General features: G+C 43.6%; 1 protein-coding gene across 3 annotated transcripts in view; it reads right to left on the bottom strand.

Annotated features, from left to right (window-relative positions):
• slc25a16 (solute carrier family 25 member 16) overlaps window positions 1-26,151 on the bottom strand; it is a 386,688-nt gene that overhangs the window by 38,607 nt on the left and 321,930 nt on the right. For all 3 annotated transcript variants that reach the window (XM_068002782.1, XM_068002781.1, XM_068002783.1), the window contains 3 exons: window positions 24,956-25,077; window positions 16,583-16,649; window positions 16,018-16,180 (listed from right to left, as the gene is read on the bottom strand). In XM_068002782.1, the coding sequence (XP_067858883.1) occupies window positions 16,018-16,180; window positions 16,583-16,649; window positions 24,956-25,077 (352 nt within the window). The remainder of the gene's footprint in view (window positions 1-16,017; window positions 16,181-16,582; window positions 16,650-24,955; window positions 25,078-26,151) is intronic.

Here is a 26,151-nt window from a genome sequence, read left to right as displayed (position 1 = left end):
TGACCCAGTTATAATCTAATCATCTGACCCCGTTATAATCTAATCATCTGACCCCATTATAATCTAATCATCTGACCCCATTATAATCTAATCATCTGACCCCATTATAATCTAATCATCTGACCCAGTTATAATCTAATCATCTGACCCCGTTATAATCTAATCATCTGACCCCATTATAATCTAATCATCTGACCCTGTTATAATCTAATCATCTGACCCCATTATAATCTAATCATCTGACCCCATTATAATCTAATCATCTGACCCCATTATAATCTAATCATCTGACCCCATTATAATCTAATCATCTGACCCTGTTATAATCTAATCATCTGACCCGATTATAATCTAATCATCTGACCCCATTATAATCCAATCATCTGACCCCATTATAATCTAATCATCTGACCCGATTATAATCTAATCATCTGTCCCCATTATAATCTAATCATCTGACCCCATTATAATCTAATCATCTGACCCTGTTATAATCTAATCATCTGACCCGATTATAATCTAATCATCTGACCCCATTATAATCTAATCATCTGACCCTGTTATAATCTAATCATCTGACCCGATTATAAATTAATCATCTGACCCCGTTATAATCTAATCATCTGACCCTGTTATAATCTAATCATCTGACCCCATTATAATCTAATCATCTGACCCTGTTATAATCTAATCATCTGACCCCATTATAATCTAATCATCTGACCCCATTATAATCTAATCATCTGATCCCATTATAATCTAATCATCTGACCCCATTATAATCTAATCATCTGACCCAGTTATAATCTAATCATCTGACCCCGTTATAATCTAATCATCTGACCCTGTTATAATCTAATCATCTGACCCCATTATAATCTAATCATCTGACCCCATTATAATCCAATCATCTGACCCCATTATAATCCAATCATCTGACCCCATTATAATCTAATCATCTGACCTCATTATAATCCAATCATCTGACCCCATTATAATCCAATCATCTGACCCCATTATAATCCAATCATCTGACCCAATTATAATCTAATCATCCGACCCCATTATAATCTAATCATCTGACCTCATTATAATCTAATCATCCGACCCCATTATAATCTAATCATCTGACCCCATTATAATCCAATCATCTGACCCCATTATAATCTAATCATCTGACCCCATTATAATCTAATCATCTGACCCCATTATAATCTAATCATCTGACCCAGTTATAATCTAATCATCTGACCCCGTTATAATCTAATCATCTGACCCCATTATAATCTAATCATCTGACCCCATTATAATCTAATCATCTGACCCCATTATAATCGAATCATCTGACCCCATTATAATCTAATCATCTGACCCAGTTATAATCTAATCATCTGACCCTGTTATAATCTAATCATCTGACCCTGTTATAATCTAATCATGTGACCCTGTTATAATCTAATCATCTGACCCCATTATAATCTAATCATCTGACCCCATTATAATCTAATCATCTGACCCCATTATAATCTAATCATCTGACCCCATTATAATCTAATCATCTGACCCTGTTATAATCTAATCATCTGACCCGATTATAATCTAATCATCTGACCCCATTATAATCCAATCATCTGACCCCATTATAATCTAATCATCTGACCCGATTATAATCTAATCATCTGTCCCCATTATAATCTAATCATCTGACCCCATTATAATCTAATCATCTGACCCTGTTATAATCTAATCATCTGACCCGATTATAATCTAATCATCTGACCCCATTATAATCTAATCATCTGACCCTGTTATAATCTAATCATCTGACCCGATTATAATCTAATCATCTGACCCCGTTATAATCTAATCATCTGACCCTGTTATAATCTAATCATCTGACCCCATTATAATCTAATCATCTGACCCTGTTATAATCTAATCATCTGACCCCATTATAATCTAATCATCTGACCCCATTATAATCTAATCATCTGATCCCATTATAATCTAATCATCTGACCCCATTATAATCTAATCATCTGACCCAGTTATAATCTAATCATCTGACCCCGTTATAATCTAATCATCTGACCCCGTTATAATCTAATCATCTGACCCCATTATAATCTAATCATCTGACCCCATTATAATCCAATCATCTGACCCCATTATAATCCAATCATCTGACCCCATTATAATCTAATCATCTGACCTCATTATAATCCAATCATCTGACCCCATTATAATCCAATCATCTGACCCCATTATAATCCAATCATCTGACCCAATTATAATCTAATCATCCGACCCCATTATAATCTAATCATCTGACCTCATTATAATCTAATCATCCGACCCCATGATAATCTAATCATCTGACCCCATTATAATCCAATCATCTGACCCCATTATAATCTAATCATCCGACCCCATTATAATCTAATCATCTGACCCCATTATAATCTAATCATCTGACCCCATTATAATCTAATCATCTGACCCCATTATAATCTAATCATCTGACCCCATTATAATCCAATCATCTGACCTCATTATAATCCAATCATCTGACCCCATTATAATCTAATCATCTGACCCCATTATAATCTAATCATCTGACCTCATTATAATCCAATTATCTGACCCCATTATAATCCAATCATCTGACCCCATTATAATCTAATCATCTGACCTCATTATAATCCAATCATCTGACCCCATGATAATCTAATCATCTGACCCCATTATAATCTAATCATCTGACCCCATTATAATCTAATTATCTGACCCCATTATAATCTAATCATCTGACCCCATTATAATCTAATCATCTGACCCCATTATAATCTAATCATCTGACCCCATTATAATCTAATCATCTGACCCCATTATAATCTGATCATCTGACCCGATTATAATCTAATCATCTGACCCCATTATAATCTAATCATCTGACCCCATTATAATCGAATCATCTGACCCCATTATAATCTAATCATCTGACCCCATTATTATCTGATCATCTGACCCGATTATAATCTAATCATCCGACCCCATTATAATCTAATCATCTGACCCCATTATAATCTAATCATCTGACCCTGTTATAATCTAATCATCTGACCCCATTATAATCTAATCATCTGACCCCATTATAATCTAATCATCTGACCCCATTATAATCTAATCATCTGACCCCATTATAATCTAATCATCTGACCCCATGATAATCTAATCATCTGACCCCATTATAATCTAATCATCTGACCCCATTATAATCTAAGGATCAACAAGGTCATCTATGTGCGGAACCACAAGAGATGGGTGAGATCCTGAATGAATATTTCACATCGGTATTTACGGTTGAGAAAGGCATGGATGTTAGGGAACTTGGGGAAATAAATAGTGATGTCTTGAGGAGTGTACATATTACAGAGAGGGAGGTGCTGGAAGTCTTAACGCGCATCAAGGTAGATAAATCTCCGGGACCTGATGAAATGTATCCCAGGACGTTATGGGAGGTTAGGGAGGAAATTGCGGGTCCCCTAGCAGAGATATTTGAATCATCCACCGCTACAGGTGAGGTGCCTGAAGATTGGAGGGTAGCAAATGTTGTGCCTTTGTTTAAGAAGGGCGGCAGGGAAAAGCCTGGGAACTACAGACCAGTGAGCCTGACATCTGTAGTGGGTAAGTTGTTAGAGGGTATTCTGAGGGACAGAATCTACAGGCATTTGGAGAGGCAGGGACTAATTAGGAACAGTCAGCATGGTTTTGTGAGAGGAAAATCATGTCTCACGAATTTGATTGAGTTTTTTGAAGGGGTAACCAAGAAGATAGATGAGGGCTGTGCAGTAGACGTGGTCTACATGGACTTCAGCAAAGCATTTGACAAGGTACCGCATGGTAGGTTGTTACATAAGGTTAAATCTCATGGGATCCAAGGTGAGGTAGCCAATTGGATACAAAATTGGCTTGACGACAGAAGACAGAGGGTGGTTGTCGAGGGTTGTTTTTCAAACTGGATGCCTGTGTCCAGCGGTGTGCCTCAGGGATCGGTGCTGGGTCCGCTGTTATTTGTTATTTATATTAATGATTTGGATGAGAATTTAGGAAGCATGGTTAGTAAGTTTGCAGATGACACCAAGATTGGTGGCATTGTGGACAGTGAAGAAGGTTATCTAGGATTGCAACGGGATCTTGATAAATTGGGCCAGTGGGCCGATGAATGGCAGATGGAGTTTAATTTAGATAAATGTGAGGTGATGCATTTTGGTAGATCGAATCGGGCCAGGACCTACTCCGTTAATGGTAGGGCGTTGGGGAGAGTTATAGAACAAAGAGATCTAGGAGTACAGATTCATAGCTCCTTGAAAGTGGAGTCACAGGTGGATAGGGTGGTGAAGAAGGCATTCAGCATGCTTGGTTTCATTGGTCAGAACATTGAATGCAGGAGTTGGGATGTCTTGTTGAAGTTGTACAGGGCATTGGTGAGGCCACACTTGGAGTACTGTGTACAGTTCTGGTCACCCTATTATAGAAAGGATATTATTAAACTAGAAAGAGTGCAGAAAAGATTTACTAGGATGCTACCGGGACTTGATGGTTTGACTTACAGGGAGAGGTTAGACAGACTGGGACTTTATTCCCTGGAGAGTAGGAGGTTAAGGGGTGATCTTATAGAAGTCTATAAAATAATGAGGGGCATAGATAAGGTCGATAGTCAAAATCTTTTCCCAAAGGTAGGGGAGTCTATAACGAGGGGGCACAGATTTAAGGTGAGAGGGGAGAGATACAAAAGGATCCAGAGGGGCAATTTTTTCACTCAAAGGGTGGTGAGTGTCTGGAACGAGCTGCCAGAGGCAGTAGTAGAGGCGGGTACAATTTTGTCTTTTAAAAAGCATTTGGACAGTTACATGGGGAAGATGGGTATCGAGGGATATGGGCCAAGTGCAGGCAATTGGGACTAGCTTAGTGGTATAAACTGGGCGACATGGACATGTTGGGCCGAAGGGCCTGTTTCCATGTTGTAACTTCTATGATTCTATGATTATAATCTAATCATCCGACCCCATTATAATCTAATCATCTGACCCCATTATAATCTAATCATCTGACCCCATTATAATCTAATCATCTGACCCCATTATAATCTAATCATCTGACCCCATTATAATCCAATCATCTGACCTCATTATAATCCAATCATCTGACCCCATTATAATCTAATCATCTGACCCCATTATAATCTAATCATCTGACCTCATTATAATCCAATCATCTGACCCCATTATAATCCAATCATCTGACCCCATTATAATCTAATCATCTGACCTCATTATAATCCAATCATCTGACCCCATTATAATCTAATCATCTGACCCCATTATAATCTAATCATCTGACCCCATTATAATCTAATTATCTGACCCCATTATAATCTAATCATCTGACCCCATTATAATCTAATCATCTGACCCCATTATAATCTAATCATCTGACCCCATTATAATCTAATCATCTGACCCCATTATAATCTGATCATCTGACCCGATTATAATCTAATCATCTGACCCCATTATAATCTAATCATCTGACCCCATTATAATCGAATCATCTGACCCCATTATAATCTAATCATCTGACCCCATTATTATCTGATCATCTGACCCGATTATAATCTAATCATCCGACCCCATTATAATCTAATCATCTGACCCCATTATAATCTAATCATCTGACCCTGTTATAATCTAATCATCTGACCCCATTATAATCTAATCATCTGACCCCATTATAATCTAATCATCTGACCCCATTATAATCTAATCATCTGACCCCATTATAATCTAATCATCTGACCCCATGATAATCTAATCATCTGACCCCATTATAATCTAATCATCTGACCCCATTATAATCTAATCATCCGACCCCATTATAATCTAATCATCTGACCCCATTATAATCTAATCATCTGACCCCATTATAATCTAATCATCTGACCCCGTTATAATCTAATCATCTGACCCCGTTATAATCTAATCATCTGACCCCATTATAATCTAATCATCTGACCCCATTATAATTTAATCATCTGACCCCATTATAATCTAATCATCTGACCCCGTTATAATCTAATCATCTGACCCTGTTATAATCTAATCATCTGACCCCGTTATAATCTAATCATCTGACCCCATTATAATCTAATCATCTGACCCCGTTATAATCTCATCATCTGACCCAGTTATAATCTAATCATCTGACCCCATTATAATCTAATCATCTGACCCCATTATAATCTAATCATCTGACCCTGTTATAATCTAATCATCTGACCCCGTTATAATCTAATCATCTGACCCCATTATAATCTAATCATCTGACCCCATTATAATCTAATCATCTGACCCTGTTATAATCTAATCATCTGACCCCATTATAATCTAATCATCTGACCCCATTATAATCTAATCATCTGACCCCATTATAATCTAATCATCTGACCCCGTTATAATCTAATCATCTGACCCCGTTATAATCTAATCATCTGACCCCGTTATAATCTAATCATCTGACCCCATTATAATTTAATCATCTGACCCCATTATAATCTAATCATCTGACCCCGTTATAATCTAATCATCTGACCCTGTTATAATCTAATCATCTGACCCCATTATAATCTAATCATCTGACCCCATTATAATCTAATCATCTGACCCCGTTATAATCTAATCATCTGACCCAGTTATAATCTAATCATCTGACCCCATTATAATCTAATCATCTGACCCCATTATAATCTAATCATCTGACCCCATTATAATCTAATCATCTGACCCCATTATAATCTAATCATCTGACCCCATTATAATCTAATCATCTGACCCCATTATAATCTAATCATCTGACCCCATTATAATCTAATCATCTGACCCAGTTATAATCTAATCATCTGACCCCGTTATAATCTAATCATCTGACCCCATTATAATCTAATCATCTGACCCCATTATAATCTAATCATCTGACCCCATTATAATCTAATCATCTGACCCCATTATAATCTAATCATCTGACCCCATTATAATCTAATCATCTGACCCAGTTATAATCTAATCATCTGACCCTGTTATAATCTAATCATCTGACCCTGTTATAATCTAATCATCTGACCCCGTTATAATCTAATTATCTGACCCCATTATAATCTAATCATCTGACCCCATTATAATCTAATCATCTGACCCCATTATAATCTAATCATCTGACCCCATTATAATCTAATCATCTGACCCCATTATAATCTAATCATTTGACCCCATTATAATCTAATCATCTGACCCCATTATAATCTAATCATCTGACCCCATTATAATCTAATCATCTGACCCTGTTATAATCTAATCATCTGACCCGATTATAATCTAATCATCTGACCCCATTATAATCTAATCATCTGACCCGATTATAATCTAATCAACTGACCCCATTATAATCTAATCATCTGACCCTGTTATAATCTAATCATCTGACCCGATTATAATCTAATCATCTGACCCCATTATAATCTAATCATCTGACCCCGTTATAATCTGATCATCTGACCTCATTATAATCTAATCATCTGACCTCATTATAATCTAATCATCTGACCCCATTATAATCTAATCATCTGACCCCATTATAATCTAATCATCTGACCCCATTATAATCTAATCATTCGACCCTGTTATAATCTAATCATCTGACCCCATTATAATCTAATCATCTGACCCCATTATAATCTCATCATTTGACCCCATTATAATTGAATCATCTGACCCCATTATAATCTAATCATCTGACCCCATTATAATCTGATCATCTGACCCGATTATAATCTAATCATCCGACCCCATTATAATCTAATCATCTGACCCCATTATAATCTAATCATCTGACCCCATTATAATCTAATCATCTGACCCTGTTATAATCTAATCATCTGACCCCATTATAATCTAATCATCTGACCCCATTATAATCTCATCATCTGACCCCATTATAATCTCATCATCTGACCCCGTTATAATCTAATCATCTGACCCCGTTATAATCTAATCATCTGACCCTGTTATAATCTAATCATCTGACCCCATTATAATCTAATCATCTGACCCCATTATAATCTAATCATCTGACCCCGTTATAATCTAATCATCTGACCCCATTATAATCTAATCATCTGACCCCATTATAATCTAATCATCTGACCCCATTATAATCTAATCATCTGACCCTGTTATAATCTAATCATCTGACCCCATTATAATCTAATCATCTGACCCCATTATAATCTAATCATCTGACCCCATTATAATCTAATCATCTGACCCCATTATAATCTAATCATCTGACCCCATTATAATCTAATCATCTGACCCCATTATAATCTAATCATCTGACCCAGTTATAATCTAATCATCTGACCCCGTTATAATCTAATCATCTGACCCCATTATAATCTAATCATCTGACCCCATTATAATCTAATCATCTGACCCCATTATAATCTAATCATCTGACCCCATTATAATCTAATCATCTGACCCAGTTATAATCTAATCATCTGACCCTGTTATAATCTAATCATCTGACCCTGTTATAATCTAATCATCTGACCCTGTTATAATCTAATCATCTGACCCCATTATAATCAAATCATCTGACCCCATTATAATCTAATCATCTGACCCCATTATAATCTAATCATCTGACCCCATTATAATCTAATCATCTGACCCTGTTATAATCTAATCATCTGACCCGATTATAATCTAATCATCTGACCCCATTATAATCTAATCATCTGACCCGATTATAATCTAATCATCTGACCCCATTATAATCTAATCATCTGACCCTGTTATAATCTAATCATCTGACCCGATTATAATCTAATCATCTGACCCCATTATAATCTAATCATCTGACCCGATTATAATCTAATCATCTGACCCCATTATAATCTAATCATCTGACCCCGTTATAATCTAATCATCTGACCCGATTATAATCTAATCATCTGACCCCATTATAATCTAATCATCTGACCCCGTTATAATCTGATCATCTGACCTCATTATAATCTAATCATCTGACCTCATTATAATCTAATCATCTGACCCCATTATAATCTAATCATCTGACCCCATTATAATCTAATCATCTGACCCCATTATAATCTAATCATCCGACCCTGTTATAATCTAATCATCTGACCTCATTATAATCTAATCATCTGACCCCATTATAATCTAATCATCTGACCCCATTATAATCTAATCATCTGACCCCATTATAATCTAATCATCTGACCCCATTATAATCTAATCATCTGACCCCATTATAATCCAATCATCTGACCCCATTATAATCCAATCATCTGACCCCATTATAATCTAATCATCTGACCCCATTATAATCTAATCATCTGACCCCATTATAATCTAATCATCTGACCCCATTATAATCTAATCATCTGACCCTGTTATAATCTAATCATCTGACCCCATTATAATCCAATCATCTGACCCCATTATAATCTAATCATCTGACCCCATTATAATCCAATCATCTGACCCCATTATAATCCAATCATCTGACCTCATTATAATCCAATCATCTGACCCCATTATAATCCAATCATCTGACCCCATTATAATCTAATCATCTGACCCCATTATAATCTAATCATCTGACCCCATTATAATCCAATCATCTGACCCCATTATAATCCAATCATCTGACCCCATTATAATCTAATCATCTGACCCCATTATAATCCAATCATCTGACCCCATTATAATCCAATCATCTGACCCCATTATAATCCAATCATCCGACCCCATTATAATCTAATCATCTGACCCCATTATAATCTAATCATCTGACCCCATTATAATCTAATCATCTGACCCCATTATAATCTAATCATCTGACCCCATTATAATCTAATCATCTGACCCCATTATAATCTAATCATCTGACCCCATTATAATCTAATCATCCGACCCCATTATAATCTAATCATCTGACCCTGTTATAATCTAATCATCTGACCCCATTATAATCTAATCATCCGACCCCATTATAATCTAATCATCTGACCCCATTATAATCTAATCATCTGACCCTGTTATAATCTAATCATCTGACCCCATTATAATCTAATCATCTGACCCCATTATAATCTAATCATCCGACCCCATTATAATCTAATCATCCGACCCTGTTATAATCTAGTCATCTGACCCCATTATAATCTAATCATCTGACCCCATTATAATCTAATCATCTGACCCCATTATAATCTCATCATCTGACCCCATTATAATCCAATCATCTGACCCCATTATAATCTAATCATCTGACCCCATTATAATCTAATCATCCGACCCCATTATAATCTAATCATCTGACCCCATTATAATCTAATCATCCGACCCCATTATAATCTAATCATCTGACCCCATTATAATCTAATCATCTGACCCTGTTATAATCTAATCATCTGACCCCATTATAATCTAATCATCTGACCCCATTATAATCTAATCATCCGACCCTGTTATAATCTAATCATCTGACCCCATTATAATCTAATCATCTGACCCCATTATAATCTAATCATCCGACCCCGTTATAATCTAATCATCCGACCCTGTTATAATCTAATCATCTGACCCCATTATAATCTAATCATCTGACCCCATTATAATCTAATCATCTGACCCCATTATAATCTAATTATCTGACCCCATTATAATCCAATCATCTGACCCCATTATCATCCAATCATCTGACCCCATTATAATCTAATCATCTGACCCCATTATAATCTAATCATCTGACCCCATTATAATCTAATCATCTGACCCCATTATAATCTAATCATCTGACCCCATTATAATCTAATCATCTGACCCCCATTATAATCTAATCATCTGACCCCATTATAATCTAATCATCTGACCCTGTTATAATCTAATCATCTGACCCTGTTACAATCCAATCATCTGACCCCATTATAATCCAATCATCTGACCCCATTATAATCTAATCATCTGAATCTGTTACAATCCGATCGGCTGAACCTGTTCCGGAAATGGCAGAGACGTTAAAAAAATATATTGTATCTGTCTTCAAAGTCGAATACACAAAAATCTTATCAGAATTAGTGGGCAACCAAGGGGCTATTGAAAGTGAGAAACTTAAAATCATTAATATCAGTAAAGAAAAAGTACTGGAGAAATTAATTGGACTAAAAGTTGATAAATCCCCTGGACCTGATGGCCTGTATCCCAGGGTTTTAAAAGAGGCGGCTGCAGAGATAGTGGATGCATTGGTTGTGATCTTCCAGAATTCCCTCGATTCTAGAACGGTCTCAGTGGATTGGAGGGTAGCAAATGTAACCCCACTATTCAAGAAGGGAGGGAGAGAGAAAACAGGGAACTACAGGCCAGTTAGTCTGACATCAATCGTCAGGAAAATGCTGGAATCCATTATGAAAGAAGTGGTAACAGGGCACTTAGAAAATCATAATATGATTAGGCAGAGTCAACATGGTTTTATGAAAGGGAAATCATGTTTGACAAATTTATTAGAGTTTTTTGAGGATGTAACTAGCAGGGTAGATAAAGAGAAACCAGTGGATGTAGTATGTTTGGATTTTCAAAAGGCATTCGATAAGGTGCCACATAAAAGGTTTTTCCACATGATATGGGCTCATGAAGTTGGGTGTAATGATTGGTTTACAGACAGAAAACAGAGAGTGGGGATAAACGGGTCATTCTCAGGTTGGCAGGCTGTAACTAGTGGGGTGCCACAAGGATCAGTGCTTGGGCCTCAGCTATTTACAATCTATATTAATGACTTAGATGAAGGGACCGAGTGTAATGTATCCAAGTTTGCTGATGATACAAAGCTAGGTGGGAAAGTAAGCTGTGAGGAGTCATAGTCATAGAGTCATAAGAGTTATACAGCACGGATAGAGGCCCTTCGGCCCATCGTGTCCGCGCCGGCCATCAGCCCTGTCTACTCTAATCCCATATTCCAGCATTTGGTCCGTAGCCTTGTATGCTATGGCATTTCAAGTGCTCATCCAAATGCTTCTTGAATGTTGTGAGGGTTCCTGCCTCCACAACCCTTTCAGGCAGTGAGTTCCAGACTCCAACCACCCTCTGGGTGAAAAAGTTCTTTCTCAAATGCCCTCTAAACCTCCTGCCTTTTACATTGAATCTATGTCCCCTTGTTATAGTACCCACAACGAAGGGAAAAGGCTCCTCAGTATCCATCCTATCTGTGCCCCTCATAATTTTGTACACCTCAATCATGTCCCCCCTCAGCCTCCTCTGCTCCAAGGAAAACAAACCCAATCTTCCCAGTCTCTCTTCATAGCTGAAGCGCTCCAGCCCTGGTAACATCCTGGTGAATCTCCTCTGCACCCTCTCCAAAGCGATCACATCCTTCCTGTAGTGTGGCGACCAGAACTGCACACAGTACTCCAGCTGTGGCCTAACCAGTGTTTTATACAGCTCCATCATAACCTCCTTGCTCTTATATTCTATGCCTCGGCTAATAAAGGCAAGTATCCCATATGCCTTCTTTACCACCTTATCTACCTGTTCCGCCGCCTTCAGGGATCTGTGAACTTGCACACCAAGATCCCTCTGACCCTCTGTCTTGCCTAGGGTCCTCCCATTCATTGTGTATTCCCTTGCCTTGTTAGTCCCTCCAAAGTGCATCACCTCGCACTTTTCCGGGTTAAATTCCATTTGCCACTGTTCCGCCCATCTGACCAACCCATCTATATCGTCCTGCAGACTGAGGCTATCCTCCTCGCTATTTACCACCCTACCAATCTTTGTATCATCAGCGAACTTACTGATCATACCTTTTACATTCATATCCAAGTCATTAATGTAGACCACAAACAGCAAGGGACCCAGCACCGATCCCTGTGGTACCCCACTGGCCACAGGCTTCCAGTCACAAAAACAACCTTCGACCATCACCCTCTGCCTTCTGCCACTAAGCCAGTTTTGTATCCAAAGTGCCAAGGCACCCTGGATTCCATGGGCTCGTACCTTCTTGACCAGTCTCCTGTGGGGGACTTTATCGAAGGCCTTACTGAAATCCATGTATACCACATCCACTGCGTTACCCTCATCCACACGCCTAGTCACCCCCTCAAAAAATTCAATCAAATTAGTCAGACATGATCTTCCCTTGAAAAAGCCATGTTGACTATCCCTGATTAATCCTTGCTTCTCCAAGTGGAGACTAATTTTGTCCTTCAGAATTTTTTCCAATAATTTTCCTACCACTGATGTTAGGCTCACTGGCCTGTAGTTCCCCGGTTTTTCCCTACTCCCCTTCTTGAATAGTGGTATTACATTAGCGGTTCTCCAGTCCTCTGGCACATCCCCTGTGGCCAGAGAGGTTCTGAATATATGTGTCAGAGCCCCCGCAATCTCCTTCTTTGCCTCACACAGTAGCCTGGGATACATTTCGTCCGGGCCTGGGGATTTATCCATTTTTAGGCCTGCTAAAACCGCCAATACCTCCTCCCGCTCGATGTTAATATGTTCGAGTATATCACAGTCCCCCTGCCGTATTTCTATGTCTACATCGTCCTTCTCCATAGTGAAAACAGATGCAAAAAATTCATTTAGAACCCCTCCTACATCTGCCGGCTCCACACACAGATTGCCATTTTTGTCCCTAATGGGCCCTATTTTTTCCCTAGTCATCCTCTTACCCTTAATATACTTATAAAACATCTTAGGATTTTCCTTTATTTTGCTCGCCAGTGTTATTTCATGGCCCCTCCTTGATCTCCTAATTTATTTTTTAAGTATCCCCCTGCACTTTTTGTACTCCTTTAGGGCTTCCTCCGTCTTTAGCCTTTTGTATCTGCCAAAAGCCCTCCTTTTTTTCCTAATCCATTCTCGTATATCCCCTGACATCCAAGGTTCCCTGGACACAAAGAGTCTGCAAAGGCATATATTCAGATTAAGTGAGTGGGCAAGAAGGTGGCAGATGAAGTATAATGTGGGGAAATGTGAGGTTATTCACTTTGATAGGAAGAATAGAAAAGCAGGATACTTTTTAAATGGTGAGAAACTATTAAATGTTCAGAGGGATTTGGGTGTCCTTGCACACGAAACACAGAAAGTTAAATGCAGGTACAGCAAGCAATAAGGAAGGCAAATGGCATTTTGGCTTTTATTGCAAGAGGTTGGAGTACAAAAGTGAGGAAGTCTTACTGCAATTGTACAGGGCTTTGGTGAGACCTCACCTGGAGTACTGTGTACAGTTTTGGTCTCCTCATCTAAGGAAGGATATACTTGTCTTAGAGGCAACAGAGGTTCACTAGATTGATTCCTGGGATGGTCCTATGAGGAGAGATTGAGTAGAATGGGCCTGTACTCTTTGAAGTTTAGAAGAATAAGAGGAGATCTCATTGAAACATATATGAATCTGAGAGGGCTGACAGGGTAGATGCTGAGAGATTGTTTCCCTTGGCTGGAGAGTCTAGAACCAGGAGGCATAGTCTCAGGATAAGGGGTCGGCCATTTAAGACTGAGATGAGGAGGAATTTCTTCACTCAGAGGGTTGTGAATCTTTGGAATTCTCTACCCCAGTGGATGCTTAGCCGTTGAATATATTCAAGACTGAGATCGATAGATTTTTGGACTCTAAGAGAATCAAGGGATATGGGGATCGGGCGGGAAAGTGGAGTTGAGGTCGAAGATCAGCCATGATCTGATTGAATGGCGGAGCAGGCTCGAGGGGCCGAATGCCCTCCTGCTCCTATTTCTTATGTTCTTATGTTCCAATCTGATCATCAAAACCTGTTACAATCTGATCGGCTGAGCCTGTTACAATCTGATTGTCTGAACCTGTTACAATCTGATCGACTGAACCTGTTACAATCTGATCGACTGAACTGTTACAAACTGATTGTCTGACCCGGTTACAAACTGATTGCCTGAACCTGTTACAACCTGATCATCTGAACCTATTACAATTTGACCATCTGAACCTGTTACAATCTGATCACCTGAAGCTGTTACAATCTGATCATCTGAACCTGTTACAATCTGATTGGCTGAACTGTTACAATCTGTTCGACTGGATCTGTTACAATCTGATGGATTGAACCTGTTACAGTCTGATAAGCTGTTTCAACTATTTGCAATTTGGATCGAAGTGGGGCTGTTAAAATCTAAAAAACAATCGAATTGTTTTTTTAAACCAAATGTCAACTATGAAAACTTCCATGTTAAGTGAACCAGAGTTGGTGTAGCCCAGCTCCCCCACCACCGCCCGCCCCCACTCCCCTACCCAACCACCCGCGCCCCCCACTCGCTCACCCAATCACCTGCAGCCCCCATTCTCCCACCTGCTCCCCCACCCCCCACCCAATCACCCACATCCCCCACTCAACCACCCGCATCCCTCAATCCCCCACCCAACTACCCGCACCCCCCACTCCCTTACCCGCTCACCTACTCCCCCACCCAACCGCCCGCTCCCCCACCCAATCACCCACACCCCCCACTCCCCCACTCAACCGCCCGCTCCCCCACCCCCACTCCATCATCCGCACCCCCACTCCCCACCCAACCACCCGCAACTCCCAATCCCCCACCCAACCACACGCTCACCCACACCCCCACCCAAACCCCCACTCCCCACCCAATCACCCGCACCCCCCAATCCCCCACCCAACCACCCGCTCACCCACACCCCCACCCAAACCTCCACTCCCCCACCCAACCACCCGCACCCCCACCCCCACTCCATCACCCACACCCCCCACCCCCCCACCCGCAACTCCCAATCCCCCACCCAACCACCCGCACCCCCACTCCCCCACCCGCACTCCCACTCCCCCACCCAACCACCCACGTCCCCCACTCCCCCGTCCCATCCCACCTCCCACCTCCACCCCCCCACACTTACGATACTGTCTGTGCGATCGCTCCTGCTATTCCACCACACAGCAAGTTCACGTGGGCTTTTAAAACCAAAACATTGGGATTATCAGACGAAGGCCTTCCGAGCACACCAGGAGCCTGTTTGAGGCCAATACTCTTCAAGGTGCCAAAAGTGAAGAATGAAATTCCTGAAATTAATATTTAATAATGCAGGATAAGTATCTGGAATAACAACAAAACCTGGAAATGCTGCAATAACATATGGCTCTTTTCATCAAACCGAGATACGAACAGAAGGGGGATTGAAGAGGCAGGATTAGGGCTCATAAAGAGGTGATCGCAGAGGGACCTGGAGAGAAACTGCAGTGAGCGGAGAGTTAGCTTTGGGGATGTTTAATATTTGAGAAGAAGTCCATTGTCCTCGCACTTGATAATAGAAGTGAAGGTGGTGGGATGGGGAGGGCATTAAACATACCACTGCCCTCAGTCCTTACATTAGCCTTACTGAAATATTGTATTAAATGTCACTGTAGCCAAGAAAAAGTAAGCATTGATGAAGAAAGTAGAGGCTCTTCGAGCCGACAGGATACCTGCGTAAGGAGCCATGCCAATGATAGTAGGAGTCAGGCCTCTGTAAAACCCTCGAAATCCTCCTTCCTAATAAACAAGAGAAAGACGCCAAGATTTGTAACATGAGTAAACTTACACATTCCATCAATATTTAGCCACAATTTTACAAAAAATAGCAGAACTGAATCCATTAACCCAACTGCAATAGCTCTCTAATCAACAGCTAAGAGTCTCAGGACGAATCATTGTTTCACTACCCGCTACGGCAGGGTGGCATCATCAGACATGGAGCCTCGCTGAAAAATGACCTCAGGGAGCAGAACTCCGAGCAGTGACCCCGGGGAGCAGTGACCCCAGGGAGGACATAGGAAATAGGAGCAGGATTAGGCAATACATCCCCTCGAGCCTGGTCCGCCATTCAATAAGATCATGGCTGATCTTCAACCTCAACTCCACTTTCCTGCCCGATCCCCATATCCCTTGAGTCCCTTAGTGTCCAATAATCTATCGATCTCAGTCTTGAATATATTCAATGACTCAGCATCCACAGCCCTCTGGAGTAGAGAATTCCAAAGATTCACAACCTCTGAGTGAAGAAATTTCTCCTCATCTCAGTCTTAAATGTCCGACCCCTTATCCTGAGACTATGCCCCCTAGTTCTAGACTCTCCAGCCAGGGAAACAACCTCTCAACATCGAACCTGTCAAGCCCCCTCAGAATCTTGTATGTTTCAATGAGATCACCTCTCATTCTTCTAAACTCCAGAGAGTATAGGCCCATTTTACTCAATCTCTCCTCACAGGACAACCCTCTCATCCCAGGAATTAATCTAGAGAACCTTCATTGCACCGCCTCTAAGGCAAGTATATCCTTCCTTAGATAAAGAGACCAAAACTGTACACAGTACTCCAGGTGAGGTCTCACCAAAGCCCTGTACAATTGTAGTAAGACTTCTTTATTACTCCAACCCCCTTGCAATAAAGGCCAACACACCTTCCTCATTGCTTGCTGCACCTGCATGTTAACTTTCTGTTTCGTGTACAAGGACACCCAAATCCCTCTGAACATTTAATAGTTTTTCACCATTTAAAAAGTATTCTGTTTCTCTATTCTTCCTACCAAAGTGAATAACCTCACATTTCCCCACATTATACTCCATCTGCCACCTTCTTGCCCACTCACTTAATCTGAATATATCCCTTTGCAGACTCTTTGTGTCCTCCTCACAGCTTACTTTCCCACCTAGCTTTGTATCATCAGCAAACTTGGTTACATTACACTCGGTCCCTTCATCTAAGTCATTAATATAGATTGTAAATAGCTGAGGCCCAAGCACTGATCCCTGCGGCACCCCACTAGTTACAGCCTGCCAACCTGAGAGTGACCCGTTTATCCCCACTCTCTGTTTTCTGTCCCCCACTCTCTGTTTTCTGTCCATTAACTAATTCTCAATCCATGCTAATATGTTACCCCCAATCCCATGAGCCCTTATCTTGTGTAACAACCGTTTATGTGCCATCTTATCGAATGCATTTTGAAAATCCAAATATACGACATCCACTGGTTCCCCTTTATCTACCCTGCTAGTTACATCCTCAAAATACTCCAATAGATTTGTTAAACATGATTTCCCTTTCATAAAACCATGTGGACTCCGCCTAATCATATTATGACTTTCTAAATACTCCGTTACCAGGTCCTTAATAATGGATTCCAGCATTTCCTGACGATTGATGTCAGGCTAACCGGCCTGTAGTTCCCTGTTTTCTCTCTCCCTCCTTTCTTGAATAGCGGGGTTACATTTGCTACCCTCCAATCCACTGGGATCATTCTAGAATCTAGGGAACTCTGAAAGATCACAACCAAAGCATCCACTATCTCTGCAGCCGCCTCTTTTAGAACCCTAGGATGTAGGCCATCAGGTCCAGGGGATTTGTCGGCTTTTAGTCCCATCAATTTCTCCAGTACTTTTTCTCTACTAATATTAATTACTTTAAGTTCCTCACTTTCATTAGACCCTTTGTTCCCCACTATTTCTGGTATGTTTTGTGTTTTCTACTGTGTAAACAGATACAAAATACTTGTTTAAAGTCTCTGCTATTTCCTTATTCCCCATTATAATTTCTCCTGTCTCGGCCTCTAAGCGACCCACGTTTACTTTCGCTAATCTCTTCCTTTTTACATACTTGTAGAAGCTCTTACAATCTGTTTTTATATTTCTTGCTAGTTTACTCTCATATTGTATTTTCAAGATCCTTTCTCACCACTGTCCTTATGGCATCCTTTATTATTAGGGCTACACCCCCTCCTTTTCCACTTTTCAAAAAGTCAAGTACCCTGGAATATTTAGTTCCCAACATTGGTCACCCTCCACCACGTCTCAGTGATAGCTACTAAATCAAACCCATTTATCTCTATTTGTGCCATTAATTCGTCTATCTTTTCACGAGTACTTAGTGCATTCAGATAAAGCGCCTTTAATTTTAACTTTTCACCATTTTTCCCTGCTTTGACCTTGTTCACTGATGCACTATTACCGTTAAACTCTCTGTCCCTTCCTGACACACTCTGCTTATCTTTACCCAAATCACTACACTGCTCTACATCCTTGACTTTTCTCTTTAGATTTAGAAACTTATTCTTATCTGAACCCTCCTCCCCCACTTTTTTAGTTTAAAGCCCTATTTACTGCCTTAGTTATTTGATTCGCCAGGACGCTGGTCCCAGCTTGGAGCCCACCCCGGTGGAACAGCTCCCTCTTTCCCCAGTACTGGTGCCAGTGCCCCATGGATTGAAACCCCTGTCTCCCACATCACTCTGAGCCACGCATTTAACTCTCTGATCTGTTTGTCCCTGTGCCAATTTGCGCATAGCTCAATAGAGATCTTTGAGGTTCAGCTTATTAATTTGGACCCTCCCTCCTCAAACTCCCCCAGCAGAACCTCATTCCTAGTTCTACCTGTGTCGTTGGTTCCTACATGGACCACGACAACTGGATCCTCCCCCTCATGCTTCAAGTTCTTCTCCAGCCTTGAGGAGATGTCCCTAACCCTGGCACCGGGCAGGCAACACAGCCTTCGGGACTCCCGGTCACGGCTGCAGAGAACAGTCTCTATCCCCCTGACGATACTATCCCCTACCACTACCACATTCCTTTTCACTCCCCCCACTTGAATGGCCTCCTGTACCACGGTGCCATGCTCAGTTTGTCCGTCCTCCCTGCACTCTTTGTTCTCATCCACATAGGCAGCAAGTACCTTGTACCTGTTGAACAAGGGCAAAGGCTGAGGCTCCTCCAACACTGCACCCTGGGACCCCGTACCTGCCTGACTCGCAGTCACATCCTCCTGACTAACAGACACTAACCACCACTAAAGACACTGACCACTAAACACAATAACCAATAAAACACTTATCAATAGACTAAATACTTCCACTGGCTGATCCTTGGCGCTCCTCTGTGATTTTTTTGTCTTTTTCTTGATTTTTTTTTATTTCACCGCTCAGGCCCGCTCTCTCCGCTCTCCTTTCATTCACCGCTCAGGCCCGCTCTCTCCGCTCTCCTTTCATTCACCGCTCAGGCCCGCTCTCTCCGCTCTCCTTTCATTCACCGCTCAGGCCCGCTCTCTCCGCTCTCCTTTCATTCACCGCTCAGGTCTGCTCACTGTGCTCCTTTGAGACACTGGAGCTATGACCTCAGGAGCGGCGACCCCGGGGAACGGTGACCTCGGGGAACGGTGACTCCAGGGAGCGGTGACCTCGGGGAGCGATGACCTCGGGGAACGGTGACCTCGGGGAACGGTGACCTCGGGGAACGGTGACTCCAGGGAGCGGTGACCTCGGGGAGCGATGACCTCGGGGAACGGTGACCTCGGGGAACGGTGACCTCGGGGAGCGATGACCTCAGGGAACGGTGACTCCAGGGAGTGGTGACCTCGGGGAGCGGTGACCTCGGGGAACGGTGACCTCGGGGAGTGGTGACCTCGGGGAGCGGTGACCTCGGGGAGCGGTGACCTCGGGGAGCAGTGACCTCGGGGAATGGTGACCTCGGGGAGTGGTGACCTCGGGGAGCGGTGACTCCAGGGAGCGGTGACCTCGGGGAACGGTGACCCCGGGGAACGGTGACCCCGGGGAACGTGACCCCGGGGAACGGTGACCCCGGGGAACGTGACCTCGGGGAACGGTGACCCCGGGGAACGGTGACCCCGGGGAACGGTGACCCCGGGGAACGGTGACTCTGGGGAGCGGTGACCTCGGGGAACGGTGACCCCGGGGAGCGGTGACCCCGGGGAGCGGTGACCCCGGGGAGTGGTGACCTCGGGGAACGGTGACTCTGGGGAGCGGGGAGATTTAATTGAGGTGTATAAAATTATGAGGCGCCCAGATAGAGTGGATAGGAAGGACCTATTTCCCTTAGCAGAGAGGTTAATAACCAGGGGGCATAGATTTAAAGTAATTGGTAGAAGGATTAGAGGGGAGCTGAGGAAAAATGTTTTCACCCGGAGGGTGGTGGGTGTCTGGAACTCACTGCCTGAAAGGGTGGGAGAGGCAGAAAAAGTACTTGGATGTGCACTTGAAGCGCTGTAACCTACAGGGCTATGGACCAAGAGCTGGAAAATGGGATAAGGCTGGATAGCTCCTTTTCGGTCGGCAAAGACACGATGGGCCACATAGCCTCCTCTGTGTCGTAAATTTCTATGATTCTATGATTACCTTGAGCCTTAGCAAGAGGCAGCTCGCCCACTGAAGCACCGCTGAAGATCAGGCGCAGCGACGGGGTCACCGCTGCCCAGAGTCACCGCTCCCCGAGGTCACCGTTCCCCGGGGTCACCGTTCCCCGGGGTCACCGTTCGCCGAGGTCACCGCTCCCCAGAGTCACCGCTCCCCGAGGTCACCGTTCCCCGAGGTCACCGTTCCCCGAGGTCACCGTTCCCCGAGGTCACCGCTCCCCGAGGTCACCGCTCCCCGAGGTCACCGCTCCCCGAGGTCACCGTTCCCCGAGGTCACCGTTCCCCGAGGTCACCGTTCCCCGGGGTCACCGTTCCCCGAGGTCACCGCTCCCCAGAGTCACCGCTCCCCGAGGTCACCGTTCCCCGAGGTCACCGTTCCCCGAGGTCACCGTTCCCCGAGGTCACCGTTCCCCGAGGTCACCGCTCCCCGAGGTCACCGCTCCCCGAGGTCACCGTTCCCCGAGGTCACCGTTCACCGAGGTCACCGTTCCCCGAGGTCACCGCTCCCCGAGGTCACCGCTCCCCGAGGTCACCGTTCCCCGAGGTCACCGTTCCCCGGGGTCACCGTTCCCCGAGGTCACCGCTCCCTGGAGTCACCATTCCCCGAGGTCACCGCTCCCTGGAGTCACCGTTCCCTGAGGTCACCGCTCCCCAGAGTCACCATTCCCCGAGGTCACCATTCCCCGAGGTCACCATTCCCCGAGGTCACCGTTCCCCGAGGTCACCGCTCCCTGGAGTCACCATTCCCCGAGGTCACCGTTCCCCAGGGTCGCCGCTCCTGAGGTCACCGTTCCCCGAGGTCACCGCTCCCTAGAGTCACCATTCCCCGAGGTCACCGCTCCCCGAGGTCACCGCTCCCCGAGGTCACCGCTCCCCGAGGTCACCGCTCCCTGGAGTCACCATTCCCCGAGGTCACCGCTCCCCGAGGTCACCGCTCCCCGAGGTCACCGCTCCCCGAGGTCACCGCTCCCCGAGGTCACCGTTCCCCGAGGTCACCGCTCCCTGGAGTCACCATTCCCCGAGGTCACCGCTCCCCGAGGTCACCGCTCCCCGAGGTCACCGCTCCCCGAGGTCACCGTTCCCCGAGGTCACCGCTCCGTGGAGTCACCATTCCCCGAGGTCACCGCTCCCCGAGGTCACCGTTCCCCGGGGTCGCCGTTCCCCGAGGTCACCGCTCCCTGGAGTCACCGTTCCCCGAGGTCACCGTTCCTGAGGTCATAGCTCCAGTGTCTCAAAGGAGCACAGTGAGCAGACCTGAGCGGTGAATGAAAGGAGAGCGGAGAGAGCGGGCCTGAGCGGTGAATGAAAGGAGAGCGGAGAGAGCGGGCCTGAGCGGTGAATGAAAGGAGAGCGGAGAGAGCGGGCCTGAGCGGTGAAGTAAAAAAAAATCAAGAAAAAGACAAAAAAATCACAGAGGAGCGCCAAGGATCAGCCAGTGGAAGTATTTAGTCTATTGATAAGTGTTTTATTGGTTATTGTGTTTAGTGGTCAGTGTCTTTAGTGGTGGTTAGTGTCTGTTAGTCAGGAGGATGTGACTGCGAGTCAGGCAGGTACGGGGACCCAGGGTGCAGTGTTGGAGGAGCATCAGCCTTTGCCCTTGTTCAAAGAGAACAACCCCAGCCTATCCAATCTTTCCTCACAGCTAAAATTCTCCAGTCCTGGCAACATCCTCGTAAATCTCCTCTGCACCCTCTCTAGTGCAATCACATCTTTCCTGTAATGTGGTGACCAGAACTGTACACAGTACTCAAGCTGTGGCCTAACCAGTGTTTTATACAGTTATAGCATAACCTCCCTGCTCTTATATTCTATGCCTCGGTCAATAAAGGAAAGTATTCCATATGTCTTTTTAACAACCTTATCTACCTGTCCTGCTACCTTCAGGGATCTGTGGACATGCACTCCAAGGTCCCTCACTTCCTCTACACCTCTCAGTATCCTCCCATTTATTGTGTGTTCCCTTGCCTTGTTTGCTCTCCCCAAATGCATTACCTCACACTTCTCTGGATTGAATTCCATTTGCCACTTTTCTGCCCACCTGACCAGTCCATTGATATCTTCCTGCAGTCCACAGCTTTCCTCCTCACTATCAACCACACGGCCAATTTTTGTCTCATCTGCAAACTTATTAATCATGCCCCTTACATTTAAGTCTAAATCATTAATATATATCACAAAAAGCAAGGGACCCAGTACCGAGCCCTGTGGAACCCCACTGGAAACAGCCTTCCAGTCACAAAAACACCCGTCGACCATTACCCCTTGCTTCCTGCCACTGAACCAATTTTGGATCCAACTGGCCACTTTCCCTTGGATCCGATGGGTTTTTACTTTTTTGACCATTCTGGCATGTGGGACCTTGTCAAAATCCATGTAGACCACGTCAAACACGCTATCCTCACCGACCCTCCTTGTTACCTCCTCAATAAATTCAATCAAGTTAGTCAGACATGACCTTCCCTTAAAAAATCCACGCTGACTGTCCTCGATTAATCCGTGCCTTTCTAAATGACGATTAATACTGTCCCCCAGAATTGTTTCCAATAATTTGTTCATCACTGAGGTTAGGCTGACTGGCCTGCAATTACTTGGTCTATCCCTTTCCCCCTTTTGAAGCAACAGTACAATGTTAGCAGTCCTCCAATCCTCCAGCACCAAGCCTGTAATGCGGCCCAAAGCCCAGTTACAGGGGGTGCCACAGGGCTCATCATTCAGGCGCAGGGTTTGGGCTGTCGGACATCTTGGCCACTGCTGTTCGCTGCTCTTGAAAAACACCTGCGATCCTTTAAATGGCTTCAGTGTTTGAAACTGAATGTCCCTCCTTCTCAGCGACAGTAAACTGATCAGAAGCAGATCTGAATCAGATGCTCCATACCCGCCCTGCGTATGCAATGAACGCCTGGGAGGAAAGTGCGGTGGTGGAGTAATATGAGCCAGCCTTCGTTCCTCTTCATTGCTAACCCATTAACAGGAGCAGAATCCAGCCCACATTGTCATTCCTTCATCGTAACTAGGTGAGAATCCTGGAATAACCGTCTAACAGCTCTGGAAGCACCATTTCACAAGAACTGCAGTGAATCAAGAAGGCAGTCCACCAGTGACTTTCTAGGGAACGAGAGAGAGGCATTTAACACTGTCTTACTCACGGTGCCCAGATCCTGAGAACAAATTTGAAAAATGGCCGTTTGTCATTCCATGCTTCCCCTTTGCCTTGTTGAGTGAATGCAAAGCCAGCAAGATTTCCAATTTTTAAGTCAAATTACAAAATGTTTTAATTTATTTAGTAAGCATTCTATAGTGACTACCTAATTTCACCTTACACAAGGCATGGCATGGAGGGAGACAGATTCTGGAGTTTTAAGGGAAGGGGAGGCTATGGAAAAACCTATGGAAAATGAGGGAGAAACCCAGGTCCTTTTATTACCATGTAATTAAGGTTTATACACAGAAAGCTGCAAACTATGCTCTATACTTCAGTAATCTAAATATTGAACATCAGAAACTTACCAACGTTATACCAGGAAATCTGTATACTGAGTACTTGAAGCTATGGTTAGTAAAATCAAATCTATCGCAATCTCAATATCTAACCAGTTAGAACTCTCTTATATAGCTCATCAAGTTAATTTCTCATATAGTGTAACAGAGAGATGCAATACGCACCTGTGTATAAATGACCCTGAAAGCATCAAGGATTCCAGCATACCTATGCTCGCCCTTCACCTGGAATGCCAGACGTGCTCGAATCATGTCAAGTGGATAGGTACATAGCACTGCGGTCATCCCTGTAAAACAACACCACTTATTATCTGCATTTCGGTGAAAAACCTAGAAGTAAATCAAAACCCAAACTAGGGAGGCCCTGGCATGCTTCTGCAATGTTAGTGCAGTAACAGATTCAGCCACAACAAAACCTATTCATACATTAAAAACAACCTCTTCCCACAATTCTGTACACATCCTGTGGCCACATGTACTTCCTGTATCATCATTTAGTCATGTCTCTGTGACATGACCGTGCCAAAGAGGAACGTAGCGAGGCCGTCCCAAAGAGGAAAGTGGTGAGGCTGACCCAAAGAGTAAAATAGCGAGGCCGGTTAAAGAGGAACATAGTGAGGCCAATTAAAGAGGAACATAGCGAGGCCGGCCCAAAGAAGAACGTAACGAGGCCGGCCCAAAGAGGAAAGTGGCGAGGCTGGCCCAAAGAGTAACATAGCAAGGACGTTAAAGAGGAATGTAGCGAGGCCGATTAAAGAGGAACGTAGCGAGGCCGGCCCAAAGAGGACCATAGTGAGGCCGGTTAAAGAGGAACGTAGCGAGGCCGATTAAATAGGAATGTAGTGAGGCCGATTAAAGAGGAACGTAGTGAGGCCGATTAAAGAGGAACGTAGCGAGGCCGATTAAAGAGGAACGTAGTGAGGCCGATTAAAGAGGAACGTAGTGAGGCCGATTAAAGAGGAACGTAGTGAGGCCGATTAAAGAGGAATGTAGCGAGGCCGGTTAAAGAGGAACGTAGTGAGGCCGGTTAAAGAGGAACGTAGTGAGGCCGGTTAAAGAGGAACGTAGTGAGGCCGATTAAAGAGGAACGTAGCGAGGCCGATTAAAGAGGAACGTAGTGAGGCCGATTAAAGAGGAACGTAGTGAGGCCGATTAAAGAGGAACGTTGCGAGGCCGATTAAAGAGGAACGTAGTGAGGCCGATTAAAGAGGAACGTAGCGAGGCCGGATAAAGAGGAACATAGTGAGGCCGATTAAAGAGGAACGTAGCGAGGCCCATTAAAGAGGAACGTAGCGAGGCCGGCCCATAGAGGACAATAGTGAGGCCGGTTAAAGAGGAACGTAGCGAGGCCGATTAAAGAG

The sequence above is a fragment of the Heptranchias perlo genome, chromosome 21, assembly GCF_035084215.1.
Source record: "Heptranchias perlo isolate sHepPer1 chromosome 21, sHepPer1.hap1, whole genome shotgun sequence".
Taxonomy (NCBI): Eukaryota; Metazoa; Chordata; class Chondrichthyes; order Hexanchiformes; family Hexanchidae; genus Heptranchias; species Heptranchias perlo.
Note: the sequence above shows the minus strand (reverse complement) of the source record. Positions and strands in the feature narration are given on the sequence as shown.